General features: G+C 39.5%; 2 protein-coding genes, 1 long non-coding RNA gene and 1 pseudogene across 6 annotated transcripts; 3 read left to right on the plus strand and 1 right to left on the minus strand.

Moving 5' to 3' along the window:
- The first annotated feature begins 1,417 nt into the window (after positions 1–1,417).
- btr12 (bloodthirsty-related gene family, member 12) lies at positions 1,418–12,885 on the plus strand. Its single transcript, XM_085141067.1, has 8 exons — positions 1,418–1,504; positions 3,286–3,728; positions 3,842–4,033; positions 4,142–4,237; positions 7,969–8,202; positions 9,042–9,189; positions 11,184–11,210; positions 11,555–12,885. The coding sequence occupies exons 1-8, from the start codon at positions 1,501–1,503 to the stop codon at positions 12,091–12,093; spliced, it is 1,683 nt and encodes a 560-aa protein (XP_084997193.1). The 5' UTR covers positions 1,418–1,500; the 3' UTR covers positions 12,094–12,885.
- LOC146522387 (uncharacterized) lies at positions 9,074–17,592 on the minus strand. 2 transcript variants are annotated; one of them, XR_014870796.1, is made up of 3 exons: positions 17,482–17,592; positions 9,354–9,561; positions 9,074–9,167 (listed from the first exon to the last, which is right to left on the minus strand). It is a non-coding gene; the product is annotated as an uncharacterized LOC146522387 (long non-coding RNA). The 2 variants fall into 2 exon arrangements; XR_014870802.1 differs by lacking the exon at positions 17,482–17,592 and adding an exon at positions 13,714–14,022.
- On the plus strand, positions 14,041–25,846 carry LOC146522388 (E3 ubiquitin-protein ligase TRIM39). Of its 3 annotated transcripts, none has more exons than XM_085141065.1 (7): positions 14,041–15,847; positions 16,742–17,816; positions 19,900–19,995; positions 20,083–20,313; positions 20,875–21,022; positions 21,146–21,172; positions 21,267–25,846. In XM_085141065.1, the coding sequence occupies exons 2-7, from the start codon at positions 16,848–16,850 to the stop codon at positions 21,818–21,820; spliced, it is 2,025 nt and encodes a 674-aa protein (XP_084997191.1). In that variant the 5' UTR covers positions 14,041–15,847; positions 16,742–16,847; the 3' UTR covers positions 21,821–25,846. The 3 variants fall into 3 exon arrangements, with proteins under 3 accessions (XP_084997191.1, XP_084997192.1, XP_084997190.1); XM_085141066.1 differs by having other exon boundaries at positions 16,805–17,816; XM_085141064.1 differs by having other exon boundaries at positions 16,873–17,816.
- LOC146522389 (E3 ubiquitin-protein ligase TRIM39-like) lies at positions 25,064–25,846 on the plus strand (annotated as a pseudogene).
- Positions 25,847–26,940: the final 1,094 nt, after the last annotated feature.

Below are 26,940 nucleotides of genomic sequence, written 5' to 3' on the forward strand. Positions count from 1 at the left end.
ACTTTTGCTTTACATAAAATATTTCTGCGAATGTCTTTTGAAGCATGAATTGAGCATTATGTTTCAGTGGGGCATGTCAAATTGGACTAATGGACTGTAGGCATTGTCATACATCCTGTGAAGCTGCCATCAGCAGCTGATCATCTTAGCAATACGACTAGAAAGAGCCAGACTCTAACATCTTTATTAAAACAATCATAAAACCTAAAAAGGTAAATTGATGTCTGTGTGTACAGACAGGCTCTAGATTAAAGGAAAAATCTGAGCTCTTTATGTCTACACTGTTGGAATCTGCTGGTGTTGTTTTGTTGTTGAGGGCATTTTGCTCCTGTAATCTGAGCCCTGAGGCCTGAGGAGCTTACAAGTCTGTATGGAGTTATTCTGACTTATGGCCTTTATTCTCTGATTAAACATTGTAAGGTCCATAGGAATTGCCCATATGGCACAACTGGGTCACTGAATGGTTTGATGAATATCAAAATGTTGTAACTCAAATACTAATCTTCACAGTCATCAGTTTGCCTTCTATTGATGTGAGATTTTTGAGTTCCGGTACCAGTTTGAAAGCTTCAGGGTGATTAATGACCAAAACAACAAACATAATCTTGCTAATAAGTACTACTTTCCACCAACAGTGAAGGACAAATTTCTACCCTAAGCCGCCAAAACAATAATAAATAGAAGTATAAGCTCACAGCTAACAAGACTACCATAATCTGCCAACTCTATTTCCAAACGTCCACGGTGACTGCACTTACACAATACACAGATCTAAATTGCAGACATTTGCTGGGAGCAGAAGAAGAGAGAACTAGTAGATGTCAGCTGTTTCAAGAAGTTTAAAAGTCTGCTATCAACCAACGATCCAATCCAGAGAGAGCAAACTCATTGAAAGAGCCAATCACATGATTCCAACTGTGCCTGCATCATACAAAAATGTTCAAACACAGAGCCTAAAGGTAGGAGAGAGAGACCTGCACACACACACAGACAGTAATGGGAGGAAAGATAATATTACCAAATGATGTATGTACAGTATGATATAGACCAAAACCCCCAAAATGACACAAAACAAAACAAAAAACACCCTCTGAGTTAATAGTTGTTGTTGTTATGTTTTTTAACTTCTTTAGTAAATTTACCTTAGTGTCAGTCTCAGTATTATTACAGTGCTAGTGATCACCTCTGTCTGAGACTTCTTGAAGAGCAAGTCTTTTGTGAAGATACAGAAAGCAGAAAGCCACAGAAAGCAGGGGCAGATCTCTGCAATGATAAAAATGCAACACCTTTGTTGGTTTAAGAGCTTTGCATATGCGCAGAGCAGGGCAGGAGAAATCACTGAGCAATAACAAAAGGAGGGTTTATGTGCGAGTCTGGGTGTGTCCCACTGAGAGTGGGAGGTCCACTGCAAGTTTCAGGAAGAGTTCAACACCCGAGCTGTGTGATTCACGGCAAAGTACGTGAGGTGAAGGAGTGCACCGCTCGAGGTCAAAGGAAAACATGAGTGAGTTGTACCTGTTTTAACATAATCTTAGTGCTAGTTTCTTATCTAATGATAGGAACTTTATCCATGCTGACACTACAGGAGGTGTAGACAGACAGATGTCGGGAACTGATGGTACCTGACTTTTTACTTGCCTAGTTTAAATCTACATATGTTAAAAAAAACATTTTAGATTTGGGTTAAACTGAAACAGTGCAGATGTCGTGACGTATAGAGGTTGTTTGTCGTAGCAGATTTGGTGGAAAAGTTCATTTGGCTCATGCCTAAGCTCAACGTATGATGCAGGTGCAGAAGGTCCAGAATATCTGCATTCCTCAGATAGTTTCTCGCCCACAACAGGACACAGTGACACTGTTGCAGACTCTTCCTTGTTTGTGGTGATACTTTCTCACTGGATGTCACATAACTGTTAACTGGAAAAAGAAAAGTGTCTTCCTGGCTTTGTCTTACTTTGTTTTGAGGACAAGCTGTGGATCAGTTTAGGCCTTATTTTTGTTTGACACCTGTACTAGGTTTAAAGTGGCGGTCGATTTTCTTTGCGTGTAATCAGAAATTCTAATTTCATTTTTACTGTTTTGTGCTTTGAACAATCAGTTTTTGAATTTGAGGTAACAGCAACAGCAAAATTAGGGAGTGTATTCTGGAAGTTGGACATTGGACAAAAAAAAGTTGCAGTGACTTTTAGTGCGAGGGTGGGAGATGATTCCACTGCCTCCCCATCCACTGCAGTTTATTATCTTAGTTTACTGCCATTTATTTGTGAGCGTGTGTCTTATAGCTGAATAAGAAAATGGTGAATTGCATTTTTTTTATATGGAAACCTCAGAAATTCTAATCAGTTTACAAAAACACAAAAAAAGTAGAATACTTGAATTAGCCCTTTTCCCCCTACCTCTGAATGGAAATTTACCACCTCCTGACATAAGCCTCAGACAGATATACAGAGGTCAAAAAAAAGAAAGAAATTATCAGCCAATCACTAAATGTCAGGTTTATGTCACAGCTGCACTAAATGATACTGCACTGTACTGATAATGAATAATTTTTAATGTTTCTGTAATGTTTAATCAACCAGTTTGTGCAAGACCTTTAATAGAAATATCTTTCATGTTAAAATATATTATCCATGAATTTTATATTTTACTGTTATACAAAAAAGCAGAAAAAAGTAAAATAAATTGGATTTTTTAAAAATGTATTTATTTATCCAATTACAGTTATTGACAGGTATTACTGAACATTTTAAATAGATTTCTAAAATATTTGTGTCTTCTAGCTTTTGTGACAGGTGGGTAATTTATTGAGCACTGTAGATTTTTCAGGTCACGATACAAAATGACCTCATTACACATATAATTTTGTCTCATCTCCTCTGTGGCTCCTTTTGCCCTAATTCGACTGCTCCAAGTTCATTTTTATCCAATAAGGACGGATAAAACCAGATACGAAGTCGACAAAAACAACTTAAACCTAACCAAATCATTTTTAGGATTTAAAATGATGTAATATGTAAAGTCTCCAGAGAAAAGCTGTCATTTATAAGAAGATTAAACTGCTGTCCTCAGGTCCCTTCCTAGTGAGTTTCACAGCTGTTTCTATGCAGGTTTCTGTCTAGGCTTCCACACGACTCAAGTGAGTCATGTGCCACATATCTTTAAAAAAAAGAAAAAGATGAAAAGTCAAATGTTAAGATCTGCTTTAAACGGTGTCTGTACTGACTGTTCTAATTATATTATAAATACACATGTACTAAGCCTCTCACACTTCCTTCTGTCTTCCAGGCTTTAATTCTCTCTCTGAGGAGCAGTTCGCTTGCTCCATCTGTCTGGAGATATTTGTGGAGCCCGTCTCCACACCATGCGGCCACAGCTTTTGCAAGGCCTGTCTACAGGGCTATTGGAACCACAGCAAGAAGTTCCTGTGCCCAATGTGCAAAAAGAGCTACTCTAGAAAGCCTGAGATGAGCGTCAACAGGGTCCTGGCTGAAATATCCTCCCAGTTTCAGGGGCTGACGGTGGCTAAAAGCACCGCCTCTAATGGATCCAGATGGAATTTGAGCTCAGATACGGGCCAGAGCAGCTCGCCAGTGAAGGATACCGGAGAGTTTGCCCAGCCTGGGGATGTTTCTTGTGATGCTTGTATTGGAAGGAAGTTAAAGGCGTTGAAATCTTGTGTGAACTGCCCTGGGTCTTTCTGCGAGTCCCACCTCAGGCATCATAAGAAGGTGGGTTTGTTAAATGTTAATTAATTAAATAACCTAAAAGCAAATATTTCTATCAATTTTAAGAGCAACTGTATTTATGTCTCTGTACCACTCATGCCCATACTGTCCTCCAGGTCAGGGCAATGATGTCTCATCGTCTGATTGAACCAACTTTCCACCTGGAAGACAAAATTTGTAAGAAACACGAACGTTTCCTGGATGTGTACTGCCGGACCGACCACATGTGCATCTGCTCTGCCTGTGCCGATGCCACACACAAATCCCATGAGATTGTCTCCATTGACCATGAATTTAAGAAGAAGATGGTCAGTATCCCTGTATGACAAGATCATTAAAATGACTCCTGAGATATTTTTATAATATAAAAGCAGGAACATTTTGGTAAGACACACCTCTGTTTTTTTGTCTCACAGGGTAACATGGGAAAGAAGAGATCAGAGCTGAAACATTTGATCAAGGAGAGAGCCAAGAAACTTGACGAGATCAAGCAGTCCATCAAGGTCATAAAGGTAAGTCTAATAAAAACCTGCATGTGACATCATGGTTAAGCTACTAAGAAACAGAGATTAACTTAACAATTTTAAGTATTCAAGCCTTCATCAAACTAGCTTTGAACATGCAGACATCACAAAAATAATAGAATATAACATAAATATCAGTCATTGGTTATGGTAAACATTCAGCCAACATTTCCATTATTGGTCAGTATCGACATTTGGCTGACTGATCGACAGTCAGCGCTAAGAACTGTTTTTATGTAATTTTTGTCTAGTTTTCTATTCAGTAAAGAGTCAAGCTTTGAATCCAAATTAAAAAAGCAAATCGTGGATTTGCCTTACGAGTCCTTTTTTGTAAAAAATAATGTAAATTTTGTGTAACCTCCTGGTCACAAACAGCGTCCACAACAATTAAGCTTTTTACGATGATCTACACTGTTAAAAACTTGTAAAAATGCAATTTACTGTTTCAATATGAATTTTCCATACAACAAATTTTTTTTCCCATTTCTACCCTAAAAGTGTACAATCTTCCAATTTATAATTGTACACATTTTGTGCTGAAACCTTTTAAGTTATAGTTTCATTACAATTGAAAACCTAAATTGAATCCAAAGCTACAATAATATGCAAATACTCCTCAGCTACTCACTGACCTCGTGGTTTTGGTATGTGTGACACACACAGCATCTGTTGGGATTTTTCTTTTCAGGAATGCATTAACATGTACAGCTCTTTTGTCTTCAGAACTTAAGCTGGACACTGATCGTTTAAAATCAAACTGAAACAGTTTTTTAATCAGAATCAACTATGCAGTTGTGAATAATCTATTGTCTTCTATTTTATGCTGTGTCATTATAACTGGAGTTGGTCTACGTTTGAGTTTGTCTGGAGTCTGGTATTTTTTAATGCGTCCGTTTCCTGGATACGTTTTGTATGCCACTGATTTTTATCTGCTTGTGTTTTGAAGTCTAACTAGGGATAAGCATTTCAAGTGCTGTGTTTTGGAGCATGATTCGAGAAACACATTTGTGTCTACGATAAACTATATACTTTTTTCAATCTAAAACTCCACTCACGTGTTGTTATCTCAGAAAGATTGCAAGCTGAATTCTTAAGTGTCGCACCAGTGCGGCATTTCCAAAGGCATCTTATCAGAAGTGGCTGATACAAACAGGCCAGTCCTTTTACACTTGTACATGTATTTGAAAACCAGTCTAATCGTTGCTGTTGTAAATATGTTTAAAGTGCATTTCAAATATTTGCCAGTCTGCTCTCATATAATGTTTTTCATTAGCTGAAACTCAAAAGCCTTATTTGCACTTTAAGCAGCTTTGTGATCCAGAAAAAGCTGTTGCTTAAGGGCAGCTGTAAGACGACCAGCAGCAGTTTATTAAAAGCCAACAGACACTTAAGTTTTACCCCTAATAACGTAGATTCATCTTTATTAGTCATCGAAGCAAGGTGAGCCAACTAAAAGACCTATGCTCCAGTACAAGCAGGACATATTTGAGGCGGGATGCCACCCACATCTCATACCTCTCATGCTCTGCAGTAGCAGATAAGGTGGAGCACTAATGTCATTTGTTTTTGTCTTGTGTACACACACTGAGATCCATGTCTGAGGCCGTCCAACCAGTGAGACCAGTGTAAACATTTACATTTAGTTTCTCACACACCCTGTTTCCAGCCACAGCCTTCCTGCAGTAAAATGCTACTTTGGAATAAGAAATAAAAAGATAACAAGCCTGAGTGGTTTTCCAGGACAATTACACTAATAATGCTGGGAGGGTAACAGGTTTTACCAGGGTAACACTAAATATATCAGTTGTCCTATGTTTAGATTTTCACATCTTGTCAAATCTGGGTAGTTTTGAATTTGATGACACATATGCAAAACATTCATGAGTGAAATTTCCTGGTTTCAGTGTTACTCTTGGTTTCCTCTTTCTGGAAACCTTTTTTCCCACAGTTCCCTCTGTGTTTACTTTACAAACACATGTACACGTGTCCAGCTACATGCTGCTGACAGACTAAACAACACATTGAATTTATTGAGTAAGTTTAACATGAATGTAGCATCTAACAAACTTATCAGTTTGAGATGGAAAATTTGGTGGTTTCAGCACCTGACCTAATGGAAGATGTAACCTGTCAATCCAGTTGCACAAGTGGCGCGCAACTTAGTGACACTTAGTGAGCCGCTCAAGAGGCAAGTGACTAAGTAAACATCTGGTTTTTGGTTGTTGTTTTTTTAAACTGCAGTATTTACATGTTTATTTGCTAGAATCATTTTGGTAGTTTTATTTAATGCCTCTAATTCTGTCAATCATTACTTCAAACAAACAGAGACTCGTATAGAAAGATATATACAACAATCAACACTTTAGGCCAAAGGTGGGACAAATACAACATTAAAAAAGGAAAATTTAAACAAGAAACTGTTGATATAAAATGACATTTTATCAGGACTTTAAAGAGTCTACAATTTCATGCTAGCATTAAATGTGCAGGACAATAGTAATAATAAAAATAATGCTGTGTTAGCGTGTGATAAATAAAGGAGCAACTCCACATTTAGTGTCATTTAGAAACAGCAGCAAAAAACTTAAAGTAAAATTTCCAGGGGTTTGCTCCAGGTATGTAAAAATCTGTATGTTACATAATGATGTTTACGTAATACTTCTCTCTTATCACTCTGCCTAAATAAGGTGCAATTACTCATGTCAAACCCTGAACTTTGAAGAGAACAAACAAATAAAGATGCCGATCATCTAAATTGCAACATGAGAGTTGTTCTGTGGAAAGTCGTAATTGTGAGTGGAAACCAAGTTCATTTAATGGGGAACTTAGTTTTTCATGTCAAAGATTTAAAGGTGCAGAATAACATGCTGTGAAGCTCCACGTGTAAAACAATAGTTAAGGACACACCGGCCGAAGGGTCTGCAGACAGAAAGTGACTCCCAAAGTGAGCCTTGGCGATAAAGTGAACCTTTGAGGCGTTTCACCTCAAACAAATGACATATTTTAATGTTTAAATGAAATGTGACCCTATGCTCTTGTCATTTGGAAGAAAAAAAGAGTTCAAATGGAGCGATGGCTATCAGGGACTGCAACAATAAAAGGAAATAATAAGCTGACTTCACATGTGAAATCAGGTTTGGACACTCTCTAAAATTTCCTACAGAACATGAGGTCCTAAAAATGTAGGGTGGTGTCTAGGTAGAGAACACAGAAGGTGGCATGTATGATGCATACTCACAGCAACTGTTCCCCACATAAACATACGTCTATTCAAGCCAATATAACTGGAACTTTGTGCAAAAGAGCTGGCATTTTAAAGGCTAATGTCTGATGCGGCCGCATCAAACATTTGCATTTTCATGTGGTCTCAGAGTTGTGGCTCAAGTTAATCTCAAAGATCCTGCATTCCCACAATGCAGTTTATATAGTAATGTTTGTATAGAATGTTCTCTACCTCATTAACGCCACGTACAAGACAATAAATAACTTCTTCCACAGGATTAGCACTATCTAACCCTGTCCTCCAAGCTCCCCTGTAAAAGGAGCCGTGTTACTCAGTAACTTCTAGACTCTGGTTAATCTGTAAGAACTTTGTTGCTAAGAATACACAGGCATTCCTCCTTAAACCCGGTCTTCGGTCTTGAACACGATCTGATCTGGACTGAGCTTTTCTCATGTTCACACTGGTAACACTGGCCATGTGGTGCTCACATTCACAGGCCAGTGCTCAGAAGGAGTTGGAGGAAAGCTGGCAGGTGTACGCAGAGCTGCAGCGTCTGGTGGAGCAGAGTCAGGCAGAGCTGGTTGAGCTGATAGCCACGAGGCAACGTGAGGCGGAGCGTCACGCCCAGGAAATGGCCAGGGGTTTGGAGAATGAACTCAGCCAACTGAGGAGGAGGAGCAATGAGCTAGAAGCCCATGCACAGACGCACGACAAAGTGCTTTTCCTTCAGGTACTACAGCGCTCCATGTGGGTCTAACACACACTGGCATGCAGACAGGTCCAGGTCTTGAGACAGTATCTTCACGCTTTGGATGCTTTGGATGCTAACTTTATTTTTCTGTACTAAATATAGCTAGCCTTTAAAGTTCTTGCTTTTCCAGATTGGCCTACATACTGAAAACGCAATTACTGTGCATTTGGGGCAGAGCATTTTATTAGAAGGCTAAAGACTTAACAGAATAAGCTGTGCTATTCACAATAATGGAAATCTCACAGGCATCTAAAACACAAGACTTTCTACCCTTATGATTTCACCAGAAAAGCCTGAACAATATCATATGGATCGTATTATACTGAACATATCTCTGTTTTCCTGTTCTGAAAACTGTATACACGCTTTACTTTTAATTGCAAAGCCAATTATTTACCTCTGTGGCTGCACCAGCTGTGTTTGCTCAGAGATTTTGAGACACAACATCAAAAGCCTCCATGAGCAGACCGAGCCTGTTATGGCCATTCCCCCATGTAAATGAATAGATGTCTTTGAAGTTGCTACTTTAGAGGTTTTCTACATAGCATCAATGGAAGTGAAGGCATGAAGCCTCGAATACCCAGACACATCAAAGCTGAGAGTAAGCAGACCAGTGCATCTCTTTTTGATAGACAGGGAATTTACTTACCACATCTGGACAATGCCCTGTACTGAGTGTTCTCTTTTTTTATTAAATAGGACAGCACTGAGCACACTGTTGCCATCATATTTAGTGTGTTCTTTTCATTGTAAACTTTACTTCATTTCCTTTGACGCACCATTCATCTTACCTTGCATGACCTCTCTATTTCACGTAGAACCTGACATCACTGTCACCCCTACCCGAGCCCACTGATTGGTCAGCGGTCAGCATCAATACTGACCTTTATCTGGGAACCATCCGGTCTTCGGTCAGCAGCCTCATTGATAAGTTCCAGGATGAGCTTAAAAGAATATATGGGAAAGGTAAGGGCTAGCCAAACTTGTGACCTAATGCACTTATGCAGCTATTATAACCATTGTATTTGAGAAACTGTACAAAACAACTAGTGCTGCAGCATTATCATGCCTACAATGCTAGAAGCAGAGCATGGTTTACATATAGACTTGCCACTTTATTAGGTGCTTACTTAGACTTACATCCTCCCACAACGATCGGCACATCGGGCGACAAGAGAACGCCATCGAACTCGGTCCATCGTTACAGTTACTATTTCATCCCATGACAGTTCAACCGAACGTAATTCTTCAAGGAAAGTACTCCTCCACATTATTTTGGATCTTCCTCGCCGTCTCTTTCCATTCCTTGGGTTCCACAGAAATGCGATGCGGGCGGGTCTGTGGAATTATTATTGTTAGGTGCACCGGTTCAAATACTCATTAATTGAAAATACCCAATTAGCCAATCACATGTCAGCTGAGCTTCAAACCATGAAGATCAAAATGGGGAAGCGACTTGCAACATGGTTAATGCTGCCAGATGCGCTCAATATTAGTAGAGCTGATCTACAGTCATCTCTACAGTTTACAGAGAAAAGTCTGAAATGGAGAAATTATCCAGTGAGCAGCAATTATCTGGGAGAAAATGCCTTATGCCTGTTGATGTCAGAGGAGAATGACTGGACTGCCTTTAGCTTATAGGAAGGCAACAGCAACAAAAAAACACTCATTACAAACAAGGTTTGTAGAAGAGCGTGTCTGAGTAGACAACAAGTCAAACCTTGAAGCCAGTAGGGGTTTTTGATATGGGCGACACGGGCGGTTGCCTGGGGCGGCATAGTGGTGGGGGGCGGCATCACGGGCAACGGCCAAAACAAACAAACAAAATGCTCATACTCATGCTGCCCCGACGTCATGCCAGCGCATATTGGGAATGGCATAGGCACCGATCGATTTTCTATCGCCCACTTGCTGGGAGTAAGGGCGCCCTCGTTTGCGAGGTGCGCCTGCTGCTTGCAGCACAGGGAGGAGTGGGCGGGGCGGATTCACTGGTGGCTGGAGCAGCATCTAATAACTCGCAATAGCTCATCAGAGGGAGTGTTCGCCCAGGCCACCAAACAGGCTAGGACCGCCACTGCTTGAAGCAGAGGACCATGCCAGGTCCCACTCCTGTCAGCTAGGAAAAGGGAAATGTGGCTATGACTGACACAGGCTCATCAAAATTAGACAATAGAAAACTGGAAAAAATGTTGCCTAAACTTATAAGTCATGATTTCAGAGTGTAGGTGCAAACAATATGAACGCATGGATCTTAGCCCTTTAGTTCCAACAGAGCATCATTTAAACCCTAGTGTATATCATGCAGGGAGAGAAACATTTAAATAAATACCTTACATAATATTAGCACATATTCAGCAAAATCTTTTGTGAATCCTTTTTCTGAAAGCACTTTTAAAAATGAGCGATCTGAAATGGCTCATGTTTTATGTATTAAATGCAAATCAACATGCGTGCAATCATTTGGAAAAGAGTGTTTTGAAAAATGTTCATAGTCACGATGAGTATTTTCCATTCTGCGTACGCTGCATACAGTTCCGTAGCTTCAAGTACCCCTTTAAACTGAAAATCAAACTCGCAGCAGGCTTTGCTGGGATCCCTGCATGGGATAATGAATGCAAAGTTCTAGTACAATCCATCGTCCCTTGTCTAATACAAACCACACATCCTGTGCAAAATCCAAATCGGTGATATGTAGGTCACTGTACGCACACTTTGGAATGGAAAAGTGAGTCATCATCGCGCCACACTCACACGGTCACACATGCAAGACGGTTGGACAGATGGAGATAGTGTTGATGCCGCAGATCATCCACTTGGGATCGCTGGAAGAGGCAGCTGACTGACAGCGGCACATGCATCGAGCATTTAGAGCTCTGGTTCAGATCTGTGTGTTTACCACCCACACGTGCCATCTGCTGTGACTTTGACACACTCTCTCTCTCTCTCTCTCACTCTCTCAGAGCTTCGGAAGGTGCAGAACTACGCATGTGAGTAACACTTCTACTCTGTTAGCTGGGTGACATCCATGGTTTGTAGCTATAATTCTTCTAGGGAGCACATTCGTGCCACTTGCACATAAGGGTGTTAAAGGAAAGCAGGAGGCCTCTCTTGAGTAGATGATGATGCTCATTTCTTCTAAATGCCCACAAAATGGAAGTAATTCTTCACAGCAGAGATGGGATTGCTCCCGTAGATTGCTGCCAGTTTACAGACACCCTTGTGGCATGTTCAGGAATAAGGAGCCCATTTATTTTTTATTTTTTTAAGCAGAAGTGGCAATAAATAATGCAGATTTTTCTCCCTGTCTCATATTCTGCTCCTTCCTTTTCAGCTGAGGTGATTCTGGACCCTGCCACAGCCCAGAGGAACCTGACTGTGACTGATGATGGTCAGCAGGTGAGGTATGAAGAGCGCAAGTCCACTCACTCTGAGGGTCCAAAGCGCTTCAGCCCGGCCCTCTTTGTCTTGGGCCGGGAGGGGATCAGCACAGGGCGACACTACTGGGAGGTGGATGTATCGCGAAAGACGGCCTGGACGCTCGGCGTGGCCCGCGCTTCTGCCCGACGCAAGGGTGAGATCAAGCTGAGTCCCGAGGGTGGGTACTGGTGCCTGTGGCTGAAGAACGGGGAGGTGAAAGCGCTGGCGTCGCCCCGCTTGCCTCTAGTGCTGCCTTCCCAACCCAGTAAAGTAGGAATCTTTCTGGATTACGAAGGAGGCCAGATTTCTTTCTATGATGTGAAGGCTCGTCTGCATATCTACAGTTTTATCGATAGCTTCAGTGAGAACCTGTACCCCATCTTCAGCCCCTGTCTCACCCAGGAGGGAAAGAATAATGCCCCACTCACCATAACCCATGTTAAACACAGCTGAGGGTATAGTCAGTCGGTATTAGGTTATGCATTCTGTTTATATATAAAACATTTTTATACACACACCATCACTTTCTCAGCATATTACTGGCTATTATCTGAGGTAAATTCTTTATTGACTGATACATGTATTATAATGGTACATTTACAATTTATTTAAATGTAGCCAGTTTTTTCTTTGCACGATCATCTGTTAACTCAAACTTGGATTACAGTAAAGAAGAAATATGTAGTGGTGTGAAAACATGTGAAGGACAATAAATCATTATTTTTTTGCTTCTTACTTGATGATAGATGAGTTTGAGTAAAGCTGGCACTTTCCCTACTCTGTAAGTCTTTGTGTAACTGCAACTCTAAGGCTCGGAGAGCCAAGTAATGAAGTTAACAGATGCAAACTTCGTTTCTAGTGATTTAGACTTTGCCTGGGGAATCAAATCAAGGTTTCTTGTACTTGTACCTACCTATTGTAATTAAGACTGTATCCTATGGACATTATTGTAAAAACTAATATAGACAAACAGTAAGTGGGTATAGCATGGGGAGACCAGTGCAATCATTTTACAGCTTTAGTTACTGTAACTATTTTGCACATCAAAAGTAATATAAAACACAGTTATCTGCTTTTTTCATATAACAGAATCTGTATTAATGTTGTATATATTTAATGACTTTGATCTCCACTACTTTAAAAAAAATCATAGGATCACCTGTTTAAAGGCCATGGAAAAGTTCTCTGTTTCTACTTTTGTAACGTCTACTGAACTTGTTCAATAAAGCTGATTAAGGCACAAAATGCATGACTTCCTGTTAAAGAAGAAACCAACTCAACTGAATTTTATACACACACACACACACACAGACATATATATATATATATATATATATATATATATATATATATATATATATATATATGTATATATATATATTAGGGGTGCAATAATACACAAAATTCACGGTTCGGTTCGGTTCAATACTTTGGTGTCACAGTTCGATATTTTTTTGACACAAAAAATGTTCATGTCTTTTTAATTTGTCATTTATTAAAATTATAAATATATATTTTAAATCAAAAGTACAGTTTTTAAATTTAATGTTGCTGAAACAACAAAGTAATAAAAAAAATCTATCTGATTGAGAAATCACTCATCTTTGAAAAAGAGAGTTTATTACAGAGAAATGGCTCTTTCCAAAATAAAAGCTATACTATACGCTTCTTCTGGGCTATATTCTCAGCAGCATATCAAACATATCAGGTCCCCATAAGGAAAATCATGTGCTAACAGCTGTCTAAATGACTCAGGTAAAGTTTTTAGCATGCGTGCTTGTTGTTTTTGTCTGCTTCCACTTGTCTTTGCACTAGGATGATGTCGGCGTAAATGTGCAGTCATATTCGTTGTGTTCCCACTAGTGCTGTTAGTGTTAATCTCGGTGAAATGACGTTAACGCCACAACACGGCAAATCTCCGTTAACGAGCTACCACGGATCGCCCTGTGCGTGGGGCTGGATGGCCTACACGTTAACGAGCTAACTGCGCTAACGCACTAGTTCCCACCCATGTAATTGAGCATTGCGTGGCACATCCGACATAATATTTTAATTTTACCATGACGCGCTTACCTTCAGGGTCATACGTCACATGAAAACCAAAATAGTTCCAAAGGCCAGATCTGAATGAGGGTGGGGGAGGTTCAATTTGCCATGTTGCAACAAGCTTAACTTCTGTCTCCTAGCTTGCCCTGCGCTCAGTGAATCTGCGTTCGACTACTCCGCCTAGGCTGCACTGTCGAACGCAGATCCACTGAGCGCTCAACACAGACAGCATCATCAGAAGGAAAGTTGATAAAATAAATGAAAAAATTTGTATTGTCCGATACATATGCGTACCGAACCAAGAGCACTGAACGGTTCAATATCGATGCGAGTATTGTTGCACCCCTAATACACACACACACACACACACACACACATATATATATATACATATATATATATATATATGAATCACAACAACAGTCATGTCAAAAAAATGAGTGACTTAAGCTGAATTTCCTGCTGAACTTATTACCCCTCTAATTTGGACTTTCAGGGTAACCAACAACTGACAAAGAAAAAAAAAAGCCTATAGGTCAAAATTTGAGGTAATTATCTCAAAATTTGTAGTTGGGTATCTAAAGTTTTTTTTGCTTACTCAGCAGTTTGAATCAATAATTTTGAGATAACTCAAGTTTTCACTTAACCATGCCTGTCATTTTTTCAGTGGCAGACATGAGCTCTCCTACTTTTTAGGGCCTTAGACACGCCCATGTTTGGTAACCTAACAGTCTGTTTTGTTTTTAAACCTATGTCATTGGACAATTCAAGCCACTTGATCTAGAAACTAAAAAAAAAAAAATCTTATTTTATTTTATCTCACCCATATTAACTGTCCATTAAGCCACGACAGTAAATAAGATTACACAAAAAGCATGAACTCTCCTGATGGAGTCATAACATAATTAAAACACCTGCACTTTTTTTGCAGTGGCTATCACATTGTTTACTTTTTCTTCGAGGGTTTATGTAGACAAAACATTAAAAAAAAACTTTCAGGAGATCGAATTACACTGAACTTACTTTTTTTATAAATCGACAAAAGCAACCTTGAAATGTGAGCTCTGTCTTTTGGGTTGGTTAAATAGGCCTCTGGTATAAGAGAAGATAAAAAAGCCTCTGTCTAAGGCATCCTCTGGATCCCTTTAGCTTAGCATAGCTAAAAAAAAATCTGTGATCTATATCATATATAATCTCCACAAAATATACGTGTCAGCTGTCTGTTTTACTACACAGCATGAAGGGGATAGACTGTAGTAGCTACCGTCATGTCATCCACTGGTTTCTGACATGTTTTTCTGAAGCCTCAACGTTGGCATTTTTACTGTCACCATCTTCAAAAGAATGGACGATATGAGGAGGGACGGGTTTGACTGTGAAACTATGCTAGTTGGCAAACTACTTACCAGTCACACGTCATTAGCCGGTGAACAGTTGCCATGGTTAAGGCTCTATTTTGAAATATGCAATGATACAAAAACTATAAAGCTTTATAAATAGATTTTTGATTCAGTATGACTAGAAATCAGTGACTGAGTCCACAAACTGTTTGCAGAAAGCATGGCCTTCTATCAGGCCCAAAGTTTTTGTTTGTTTTTTACAACCACAGCTATCGCTCTCTGGTGGCCTTCAGGTAGAATGCAGGTTTAAGACACTTCCACGTTGACTTATTCTTTTTTAAAACCTGCATATTACATCCATGTTTTTATATTGTCTGTGCTTCTAATCTTCATGCTAAGCTAACAGTTGCTCAGTACTTTTTTCCTATATTGATAATTTACAAGTCTAATATTTTTTTGTGTTTTAAATTTTGCCAATTTGAAAATCCTATAATAGTAACACAAAAAAATTAAATTCTCAACATGTAAGCTTTCTCAGATTTTAGTGTTACTTCTGCTATTTTAATTTCTTTGTCAAACTCCTGAATTTGACCCTAGCTAATGTGCTGTATTCTCTGAAGACTTAAAGCTATTCCTCCTGGAGCTTTGAGGGTCATGGCCTGAGAATATTTGTATCTAGGTTAAAATGAGACTGAGGGAGCGGGGTATATTTTGGGTCTGAGTTGAGTGTGTGTTTGTGTGGGGGGCGGCTGTAAGGGGCAGCGGTTACAGCCTGTCTCATATGTCAGTGCACTGTGGAGTCTCCAGGCAGCTGCTCTCTGGTGAGTTTCCCAGATCTCTGCTTTTTGTCTCTCCCTTCACCTCCTGTGTTTTTAATTTCCACAGGGTATCATCTGCTTCTCTGTACACAGACATAACTCTTAGGGGAGTATTGTTGTTGGATTTTTTTTCCAATAACATTTTGATTCTAAAGAGCGCTGACCTGTGGTAAGGACTTTCTTTCCATTGCAGGCAGGGAATTATAGATTAAAATAGTTCAAGAGAAGACTTCAATTGCAGAGTTATAAGTTTGTATATTTTTAGGTATCAGGTGTTCATTTGTCAAAATAAGAAAGATTAAGCGCTGCCAGCACTGCAAGACAAGTCATGCGGTACGCTAGTATTTTTGGAAAAATCTTAATCTGGTCTGTCACGAACACCTAGGCCTGAAGCTGCCTGTCTTATAGGTCAAACCTGTTTACTTGCAGCTTCACAGATACATTTGTGTCGCAGTGTACCAGCGTGCAGGAGAGACATAATAATATTTAGCTTGTGATATGCAGTTTGCTTTTAAAAAGAAAAGATTAGGAGTTAAAATTCATGTGATGATTCTATTAATTGTCATCCTCTGATAAACTTATTATAGTTATAGTTGTATTTATCTATATATTTCTTGGGTCAGAAAATAAAAGCAATGTGACTATTACAATATGTGGCCACAAGAGGGCAGTAACAATATTTAAATATTTTCAAAATATCTTAATATAAATAATGATTATGAAAGACGTTGACTATGTTTTGTATTTAAATATTAACATATGCATGTAAGCTCTTAAAATGAGTCGGGTCTAATCGGGACTCATTTGTCATTATTCTAAATGTTTACCTAAAATATTATGACCTGTAATTTCAAAGCATGTAATGATAAATGAGTCCCGCCATGCTTTGCTTTGTAGATCTGCTTGTAGACGACATCATTAAGGTCATGCCATCTAATCCTAGCGACCTCGATATCACAGCAGGTTTGATGACCCATTCAAAGGCTGGTTGCTTGCACTGAAAATGACCCTGCCTCTCCGCCGTGCAGGAATGGCCACTACTGGGAACCTTTCAGAAGAGCAGGTGCACTGCTCCATCTGTCTGGACGTCTTCACCAACCCCGTGTCCATCCCCTGCGGACACAACTTCTGCCAGAGTTGCATCCTGGGATACTGGAAAAGCAGTCCTTTGTATCAGTGTCCCATGTGCAAGAAGTCCTTCTACAAAAGGCCCGATATTAGTGTCAACACTGTCTTGAGGGAAATCGCAGAGCAGTTCAAGGAGATTAGGATTAAAAGCATGGAAGGGAAGGCAAGCAAGGAAGAGGGAGAAGGGAAAGAAAGGAAGTGGACAATAGAAAGGAGGAAAAGGGAGGATGAGGAGAGGCTTTTGGAGGAAAACCAGAAAGAGCAGCTTTTGGAGGAGCTGAAGCTGAAACAAGAGGAGAAGAGAAAGAAAGAGGGAGTGAAGGAGAAACAAGGAGAGAAGAGGCCACAGCAAGAAGACTTACCACCTTTAATCCCTCCAATTTCACCTTCGAAGACCTCTCCTCCACTGGTACACCAAGCCACAGCACAAGAGCCACCGCCTCCACTTCCCCAAACATCACCCCCACCCTCACCTCAAATCTCTGCTTCTCAACTTCCTCAGACCTTACCATCTCCTTCTTTCTCTTCGCTCCCATCTCAATCTTGGGAGGAAGTCCTGTGTGACGTTTGCCTTGGGGAAGGTAGGCCGAAGGCGGTCAAATCCTGCCTGGTGTGTCTGACTTCATACTGCGAGGAGCATCTGAAATGTCACTCAGCCCGCTTCACTAAGCACAAGCTGATGGAGCCCGTTGCCAACATGGAGGACAGGATGTGTCCGAAACACGAGAGGCTCCTGGAGCTGTTCTGTAAGAAGGATCAGATGTGCGTGTGCGTCCTCTGCACCGAGACGGACCACAGGGCTCACTACACAGTCCCTGTGGAGAGAGAATGGACAGAGAAAAAGGTGAGACAGATGCGCTGCCATCCAAATATAGGACAGGGACCAAATGTTTATCTGTGCTAGAAAAGATTTCAAGATATTTGCGGGTCAATTCTTGCCGGTTCATCAACTGCCTCCCCCCAGACCAGCTCAGACTCAGCTAAAGAAACTTAAGTGGAAAGATTCACGTCTTACTACCGCTGTTCTTTATTTTGTTGGAAGGATAGTTTCAAATTCCATTATCTAAAAAACCACTTGACCTAGGTCCTTCAAAATGTTTAGAGTAAAAAATTGGTATCACTGTTCTATAAATATGGACTTTTGCGAGTGCAGCCAGAGTTAACATAAAATGATGGATGCTTGAAGTCACGATCGCTGACATTAGATGTGGAGAACTGCAGAAAGCACAGTTATACAGATAGGAGACTGATATTTTGTTTACACCTTGTCATGTACGATTTACGTAGTATTCTTTAAGATAGTTTAAATCAGGTGATTGGTGCCAAAGTTAAAACAGATAAACTCTCATACTTACACACGGAGGACTAAATGGAAAAGCTTCAGACTTTTGTTAAACACACTTCTGCTTGCAGTGTTTGTTTGCAGGCTCAAAATGTATTACTGTTCCTTGTACATGGTTGAAGACTAGGATGGGACAGAGCCTTCCAATCTGTGGCTCCACAACACTCCAGTTACATTCGCCAGACTCTGTGGACTCCTTCAGAAGGATTCTTTAGTTATTAATAAGAATAAATATGACCTTTTTTGGAGATGCATACTACTGTATGTGCTGGAAGCAGAGCAAGATATTTTCATTGAATTATTTATGCACCCTCATTTCTCAGCAAGAAGTTCTCTTTTCTTTTCTTTCTTTGTTTTTTTTTGTCTTATCAAGAAAAAAGGATCAGCTCAGATAGCACCCAGTACACACCCTCTCTGCTATTTATAGTCAGCTAATTGTTTATCTTTAGTTAATGTCATAAGTTCACAGATTCCCACATTCAAAATGGTGAAAGATATTCAAATGATGGTTATGATGCACATTTTTCATTGTTAATTGTTAATCGTATCATTAGTAATGCACTGTAGATAGATATACGACATAAAAAAAATATTATGTAGAGTGCTTAACAGATTTATAAGATCAGCTGTGACAGAAATGACAAATATTTTCAAAATTTGTCAAAAATGTTTGTATACAGACATTTCTGGACTTCACTGGGAAGTCAGAAATTAATTAAGTGTCACATTTAACCCCAGAAAGTTGATTCTGTTCATTTAGACGTTTCATTTCAGTGGGAGAAGTGTTTTGTCACCCAGGCCCTGACAAAATTTTAAGATTTATGGCTAAATTTAGTATTAGAAATATCATTTAGATCAGGGGTAGGCAAATCCAGGCCTCAAGGGCGGGTGTCCTTCAGGTTTTAGTATCACCCTGGGTCAACACACCTGAATCACGTGATTAGTTCATTACCAGGCTTCTGGAGAACTTCAAGACATGTTGAGGAGGTAATTTAGCCATTTAAATCAGCTGTGTTGGATCAAGGACACATCTAAAACCTGCAGGACACCGGGCCTCGAAGCCTGGAGCTGCATACCTCTGATTTAGATTTAAATAGAACTTGCACACATTGGTGGATTAGCCATTACAAAAATATAAAAAAATATTTTCATAATTACAAGTACTGTTAATTTAGGGCAGCTGTGGCATAAATCTTATATTGGGTGGTGGTCTAATACATTTATTAAGCACTAAATGACCCCTTGGCACGACCAAGCTTTGACCTATTGTGCCCTTAACATGTCTCAAAGGTTTGGTGATACAACAGGTTCTGTTGTTTGTGAGTCTATGAGTTGAATTTTTGTTTTTTTTTTTGTTTACTTTTACTAAACTAATGATTCAACCTAAACCTTCCAGGATTTTAAGGAAACATTAACACGAACAACTATGCTGCACAGACCTCGCCTTGTACAGCAGCCTGGTCCACAGTGTCTTTATGATGTTATCTTCTCTGTTGCCTGATTACAACTAAAGACTAATAATCTTTTCACATCATCAAGTTTATAATTACCACAAGTCATGCCCGTGTGATCTGATACTGTGCAGGCACAGCTTAAGAGGACAGGAATAGACGTTCAGCAGATGATCCAGGACAGAGTGAAAAAGGTGGAGGAGATCAAACACTCTGTGGAGCTCAATAAAGTGAGTTTTTACCTTTGCATGGCCACGTCACAATCTACACTCACATGGTTGTTCAACATGCATGTGCTTTTTGCTTTGTACTTTCAGGCCAGTGCTCAAAGAGAGATTGAGGAAAGCATGCAGGTCTTCTCGGAGCTGGTGCGCTCCATCCAGAAAACTCAGGCCGAGCTGGTTTTGGTCATCGAGGAGAAGCAGAGGCAGACGGAGAGGTGGGCTCAAGGCCTCATTGCTGAACTGGAACAGGAAATCACTGAGCTAAAGAGGAGGAACACAGAGTTGGAAACTGTTGCTCGGACTGACCACATTAATTTCTTAAAGGTGAGAGAGGCTTTGTTTCAGTGCTCAGTGTCGGGGAGCTAAATTTAAGTTGTGGTACTTGATATTTTACTGTGCAAGTTGTTCAAGTTCGTGGATATTTTTCTAATTTTTCCTTATTTTTTTCTTAATTTCAAAGGATTTTTATGGTAAAATGACACTTCCAGCATTTTGTTAACCCTCTGTTTTACAGTGAAACCAGGTGCCTTTTACAGTATTTACTAATAGCTACATTAAATGACAACAGCGCCCTCTTTCTGCTCTGCACTGTATTCCATTCCAAAACCTGCAATCCAATCAAAGAGTAGCTTTGCGTGTTTGTTTTGGCAGTGTTTCATAAATAATGGCCATTCTGATGCAACCCTGAGCATTTGAGTCTTTTAATTTGGAAATAATTCTACAACCATATTTGTTTCTTAGTTCAGAAGCCTTAAAATCTTTGATCTGTGGTTATTTGAAAAGAACCATGACTGTAACTATGGTCATCTTATTTTAGTCAATAACTTGTTTCTAAGTTGTTGCCCCCCCCCCCCCCCCCCCCCCTTGGGCTGTATCTTTCTGCAGAGCTTCCCGGCCCTCAGCACTCCACCATCTGTTAAACACTGGTCTGAGACCAGTGTTCCCACTGACACGTGTGTTGGCATGATCAGAAAATCAGTGTCCAAACTAGAGGCGACGTTGACTGAAATGATTGACAAACTGTCTGACAGTGGTAGGACTTCCATAAATATTCAAAAATACCTTTGTTACTGTGTGACTATTCATTTTATTTTTTAAAAAAGTAAAGATGTATAAGAAACATATCTTAAGAGAATGTTGTATTTTGTTTTTACAGAGATCAAAAAAGTTCTGAAATATACAGGTAAAGCTTTTTTTTTTTTAACGTATTTTTATTTCTTGTGTTTTCATCATTAAACTCTCCAACAAAATATATCCTCTGTCTTGTTCTTCTGCAGTGGATGTCACTCTTGATTCTGACACAGCCAACCCGTGGCTGCAGCTCTCTCAGGATAGACATCAGGTGAGACACCTGGGCGCCTGGCAGGACCTCCCGGACCACCCTGATCGCTTCGACACGGTGGTTATAGTATTGGCCCATGAGGGCTTCACTTCTGGCAGACACTACTGGGAGGTCCAGGTGGGGGAAAAGGATGACTGGTACCTTGGTGTGGCGAGGTCATCTGTTAACAGAAAGGGCAGGATCTCTGTAAGCACCACCCAAGGCTATTGGGCTCTGGCCATGAAGAAAGGCCAGGGATACAGAGCGTCAACATCCCCACCGTCACTGCTCTCCCTCGACCCTAAGCCCAAGAGAGTGGGCGTGTATGTGGACTACGAAGAAGGCCAAGTGTCGTTTTATGATGTGAGAGCACGGACCCATATTTACACCTTTGAGGATACCTTCACTGAAAAAATTCTTCCATTTTTCTACCTGTACTGCTGTGACAAAGCCTCTGACACCATCGTCATCTGTCCTGTGAATGAGAAACATCTGATCAAGCAAAGCTAAGGACATAAAAACAAATGTTGTTGTAGCTATACCCGATTTAATTACATGTGAACTGTAGCTAAATATGTTAATTATACATCTTGTGAATTTGTAGCCAACATGCTTGTAAAACATAAACCTCAAATGACGTTCTGGTAAAAAGAAAGTGTTGACATTATTGCAGAAGGTCTCATAAGAAGATTTGTATTTCAAGATTGTTTGCATATTAAATACATTGTGATTTGATTAGCATTAAAAAACTGGGTGTGCAGGAAGACAAATCATAACAATAGAGTAATTTTATTTTGTGAGTAAGTGCAATTCTTTTCTTGCTGAACATTTAATGGAAAACTAGTTACTACATTAATGTAAGCATGGTAGAAACAGATCTTGATCTATAAAGTTCAGTTAGCTGTTTCTCTAAAGATTGCAGCAAAATGTTTAGAAGTCCCAAAATCTACTGACAGGAGGTCTTTTGCTCAACAGTATGTTACACCTCAGAAGTTTTATGTATGTTTCTGGGTTTACTTTAGCAGGACTGGAAGCATTGGTAAATGGTCTGTATTTGTATAGCGCTTTACTTAGTCCCCAGGACCCCAAAGCGCTTTACACATTAAAATGCTTTTCACAGTTGCCTCAAGGTACTTTAATTTGCAAGGACCTTAAAATATATAGACAAACCCCAACAACCAGATGACACCCTGTGAGCAAGCACTTTGAAGACAGTGGGAAGGAATAATATTGTTTACTAAAGAACTGATAAGGAATAAAAGACTATCATGGCAGCCAAGAACATAAAAACACAGGTGTAATCTTCACACATGGGTTTTAGTATAGCCGAAAAGGACAACATTATTACAAATATTTAAAATGACAAACTATATAAGACCCAAGTGGGTCCATAAAAGAGATCAACTTAACAAACTTCTACTCAAAAGCCACAACAAAACATAACTCAAACTGACCTGCCCAAATATTCTTTCCTTTTTAATGGCAGCTTGAATCCAAAGATGTTGCACTACTGCCATCTCCTGGGTTTCACTATTACATCACTTCCAAAACCTTAGATCATCTTGATGAGTACAGTATTTCTCAAAAAACAAAACAAAACAAATAAAACAGAAACAATAAACCACACACTTCCTTTTATCATGACTTAACCACTCAGTCTCTACCCTCAACATTCTCATTTGACTGACAAATGAGAATTTGTCAGTCTGCAACTAATAAATTAGTTGCAGACTAATTTGAGCTTTCACAAAATGAGGACCACCTGTGGCTCTTACAGGTAAGTTGTACAGACTGTAACCTATAAGCATATTATAATAAAATATATCTCTTTTAAAGCCAGGTGCAACAAATTTATACATCTTTTATCCATTGCTTTGTATCTTTTCCTCACTCACCCCTGCCCCAATCCAAAAAAAAGATCCAACTGAAAATAGCTGCTACTCACTATCATGTCCTTATGAATCATTTCAGACTTTGAAGGCTCTGAGCAATATTTCAGCCTCCAAGGATTGGTCCAAGATCAAGGTTTACTCAGACTTGTGTGTGCAGATGGCGAGGAGAGCCATGGCTCATCTTGTGCACACTTTCAAAACTGAACTGAAAACTCTCACAAAAGCAGGTAAATATCTGCAGCGTTTGTTTTATGTGTGAAGATTTCTCTAGTTTGGATACTTCTGTTTGTACACGTTAACGTAGCATATTAAAATGATGATCACGGTATTTGACCGATTGTCGTGGAGGCTGCTGTGCACATACAAAAGTCAGTTCTTCTGCTGTGAAGCCGACAATTCAGCGTGTGCAAACATGAAACGACACCACAGCACATTTAACGTCAGTGCCTGGAAAAATATGCTGCTCTTGGGCAGTGCCATCTGCATGGAAAATATAGCTTCCACTGGCTAAGTGAAAAGTCTTCATAAGAGGGATAAATAATTTAAAGAAGGTCTTGTCTTCTAATCCACTGGCTGGTGTCTTTCTGTGTGACGCTTGCATATTCTCACTGTGCCTGTGCCAGTTATCTGTGTAGTCCAGCTTCCTCCCACAGTTCAAAGACATCAGTATTGGGGTTAACTGGTAATTGGCTCTAGGTGTGAATGAACAATTGTATAGGTCGTGCTCTAGCCCCATTACAGCTCAGATTGGCTCTAGCCCAACCGTGAGCCTGAACTGGATAAATGGAAGGAAATGAATGGATGCATGGGATTATTTAGAAGAAATGGCTGTAGCCTTTAGGTCTGCATTCTTTCTAATGGGCTGCAGAGGGCAACTGTCAGGTTACAAAAGGAGACATTTATGGGAAAATGACCTCTTACACTCTCTACATTTAAATTTTATTAAATATATTTTAAAGAGGTAACCTTTTTTTTTTTTTTTTTTACTAACAGTGAGTTGCTCTTTAAGTAGCCACTGTCCCTTGATTTCCCAGTCAGATCCAAGCTTCAACTTTGACAACCACTTTCAAAACAGTAAGATGATCGTCAAAATACTCAATTCAGCAAATGTGGTGACACTGCAGGAGCAAAAACAGACTTTGTGCCAATTTCCTTTTTTCTTCTTTTCTGTTTATTTAAAACAAAAAGTCTTCACATTCATATAGATTTGGTTTTACATATTTACATTTGGGCAGGTGTAACAGCTATTCACTAACTGTGGGATATAGTCTCATTTTATTCCAGTACTACCTGTGGTGCATTGATATCCCCGTGTTGTTTTGTTTTTGGATTATCAAAACGAATGTGAATTCAATCCCATGTGAAGTGTTTTATTGTATTGTGACAGAGGGGTTAGGGTTACAGTTGGGGGTTCAAGTGTGGTGTGTAGTCTGAAGGTATTTCTATAATGCATAACTATGACATCACAACAATGTGACTGGTCACTTGTAACGTTGAACCTGGACCAATGGGAATTTTGATGATCAGGAACGACACCAACGTGGCGAGATCTCCTCATGCTACTGCAAATAAGCTAGTTTGAACAACTATGACTGACTTGGCATGAATCACCCCAGTCATGCAGTCGTCTGCAGATTCATATTGTTGGCTTCCATTGAAAGTTTTGCATCAACAAATAAAACAAAGATTATTTTTTTTCTTCCCGTCCTGTTCGGTACTTCAGACAATTATTCTGATTGCTAAAGGCCAAGAAAGAAGGCCAACAGATGCAAATCTAAGAATAAGTGTGCCATGTAAAACACCACACGTTTTACACAAAAGTTTTGCTTGCTTATGTTTTCTCCTCTTACAACTGGCCACAATGAGGCAATATAAAGGTGAGATCATAGATTTATATTTGATTTAATAAATCTTGACAAGACAAAATAACTCAACTCAACTGTTAAAAAATGTGCATACATATTCTTTTAAACTGTCCATTTTTCTTTTCTCCATTAAGAATCAGTCACCTTTAACCCTCCCACTGCCGGTTAGGGCCTTGTGGTGACAGAATCTGGGAAACGTCTGAAGTACTCCAGAGCAGCAAGCCTCTCGTCTGACTCTAGGAGGTTTGACTGTCCCATGGTGTTTGGGACAGAGGGCTTCACCTCTGGCCGGCACTACTGGGAAGTCCAAGTGGGCCTGAGAAATGGCTGGGATGTGGGTGTTGCCAAGGAAACTGTAAACAGATCAGGAAGGGTTTTTTGAAAAGAGAAAATGGCCATAGGAAAAGGGTTTTTGGACTATAAAGTTCACTCCACACCCTACACAGTTCTCTACCTTTGCCCTAGGCCAAGGTTAATAGGAGTGTACCTGGACTACGAAGAAGGCAGAGTCTCATTTTTTGACGTGAATGAGAACTTGCATATTTACTCTTTCACAGGAGAGTCTTTCACAGAGAAACTATTTCCATACTTTTATCTACTAGGTGGATCAAAGAAATCTGAGCCTTTGCTTATCAAGGATTGACGTAATTCTAATTCACTTCCTTCAACAATCTAAATGAATAATAAGATCAAAGTTTAGAACTCAGATAAGTGCTGCGCAATCTGAACATCAAAAAACACTTGGAAATGACCAATTTAAGATTATTTAAAAAAATAAACATAATTATTTAACATGGTGATAGATACTGACACAGATACGTAACATGTATAATTCATGTATAATTAATTTTTGAACAAAGTGTTACGGTGGTATACTACTTCAGAACAAACCTGGTTTTGATTGGAAAAACACCGGTCTGATCAACAGTTTGACTGGACATATATTTGCTCTTGATCCTATAAACTCATTGACTGCCATATAGTTACATGTGAGTGTAAATACGCTATTCACTGCTGTCTTGAACTGCCATATATACATATTTTGTTTTTTTTGTTTCCACATTGCTGTTTGTTGTGTCGGTGACAAAATGCTGGTGATGGTAATGTTTGGTGGTGTTGGGTTTTGGCGTTTTTGTTTTGTCTTGTCTCTACATTAAAGTTATCAGACTTTGTTTCGTGAACAGTGTTTTATTATAAACATTCAGCTCAATTTTTGTGTGATATTCCAAATGGAAGTTTATTTAACACTGCAAATGTTTTGAGCCAACAAAATTTCTTCCAAAGAGCCAGCCTTACTTCAGAGTAATTTTGACCATTAGTTGTCTAAAGAGCTTTTAGGTTTTTATTTGGACACTGGCTGCTTTTCACTCATGTTCAGTCCAGTCTTTATACCTGACTAGTTTCACAGAAGTGTGTTGTGTTGGTATGTGTGTGTGTTTGTTTTTTTTTTGTTTTTGTCAAGCCACTTAACACAAATAATTCAACCAGAAACGTAACTTAAGGAAGGAACCAGTCTTGTCTCTACACCTAACATCTTAGCGAAGATCTCATTTTAAATAGTATCTTTGGGCACTTTGTTACCATCACCCTGTCACTAAACAAATCTCTGAAAAATCCTTTTGACCTTTTGACCTTTACATTTTCGTTAATATCTTTAAAACAGAAGCAGCACAAACGACAATTTTAGCAGCACAAACATAGCACAGTTGAATGATACCAGTTTTGTCTGAGTCCATTAATGTGGGGGGGCTGGTTGACCTCTGATGACCTCTAGAATTTTTTATTAATATCTTTAAAATGATAGCAGCACAAACGAAAATTTTTGCAGCACAAACCAGCACAAACGTTTGATACCACTTTTGTTGGATTTGAA

This window comes from Neolamprologus multifasciatus, chromosome 3 (assembly GCF_963576455.1).
Source record: "Neolamprologus multifasciatus chromosome 3, fNeoMul1.2, whole genome shotgun sequence".
Taxonomy (NCBI): domain Eukaryota; kingdom Metazoa; phylum Chordata; class Actinopteri; order Cichliformes; family Cichlidae; genus Neolamprologus; species Neolamprologus multifasciatus.

Bases quoted from the DNA above. Each gene is read 5' to 3' on its own strand.
- btr12 (XM_085141067.1), top strand. The intron at 4,034-4,141 runs GTCAGTATCCCT...TTTGTCTCACAG, and splicing joins ATGAATTTAAGAAGAAGATG to GGTAACATGGGAAAGAAGAG. The intron at 8,203-9,041 runs GTACTACAGCGC...TATTTCACGTAG, and splicing joins ACAAAGTGCTTTTCCTTCAG to AACCTGACATCACTGTCACC.
- LOC146522388 (XM_085141064.1), top strand. From the start codon at position 15,808: ATGTCAGTGCACTGTGGAGTCTCCAGGCAGCTGCTCTCTG. The intron at 17,817-19,899 runs GTGAGACAGATG...GATACTGTGCAG, and splicing joins GAGAATGGACAGAGAAAAAG to GCACAGCTTAAGAGGACAGG. The intron at 21,023-21,145 runs GTAGGACTTCCA...TTGTTTTTACAG, and splicing joins TGACAAACTGTCTGACAGTG to AGATCAAAAAAGTTCTGAAA.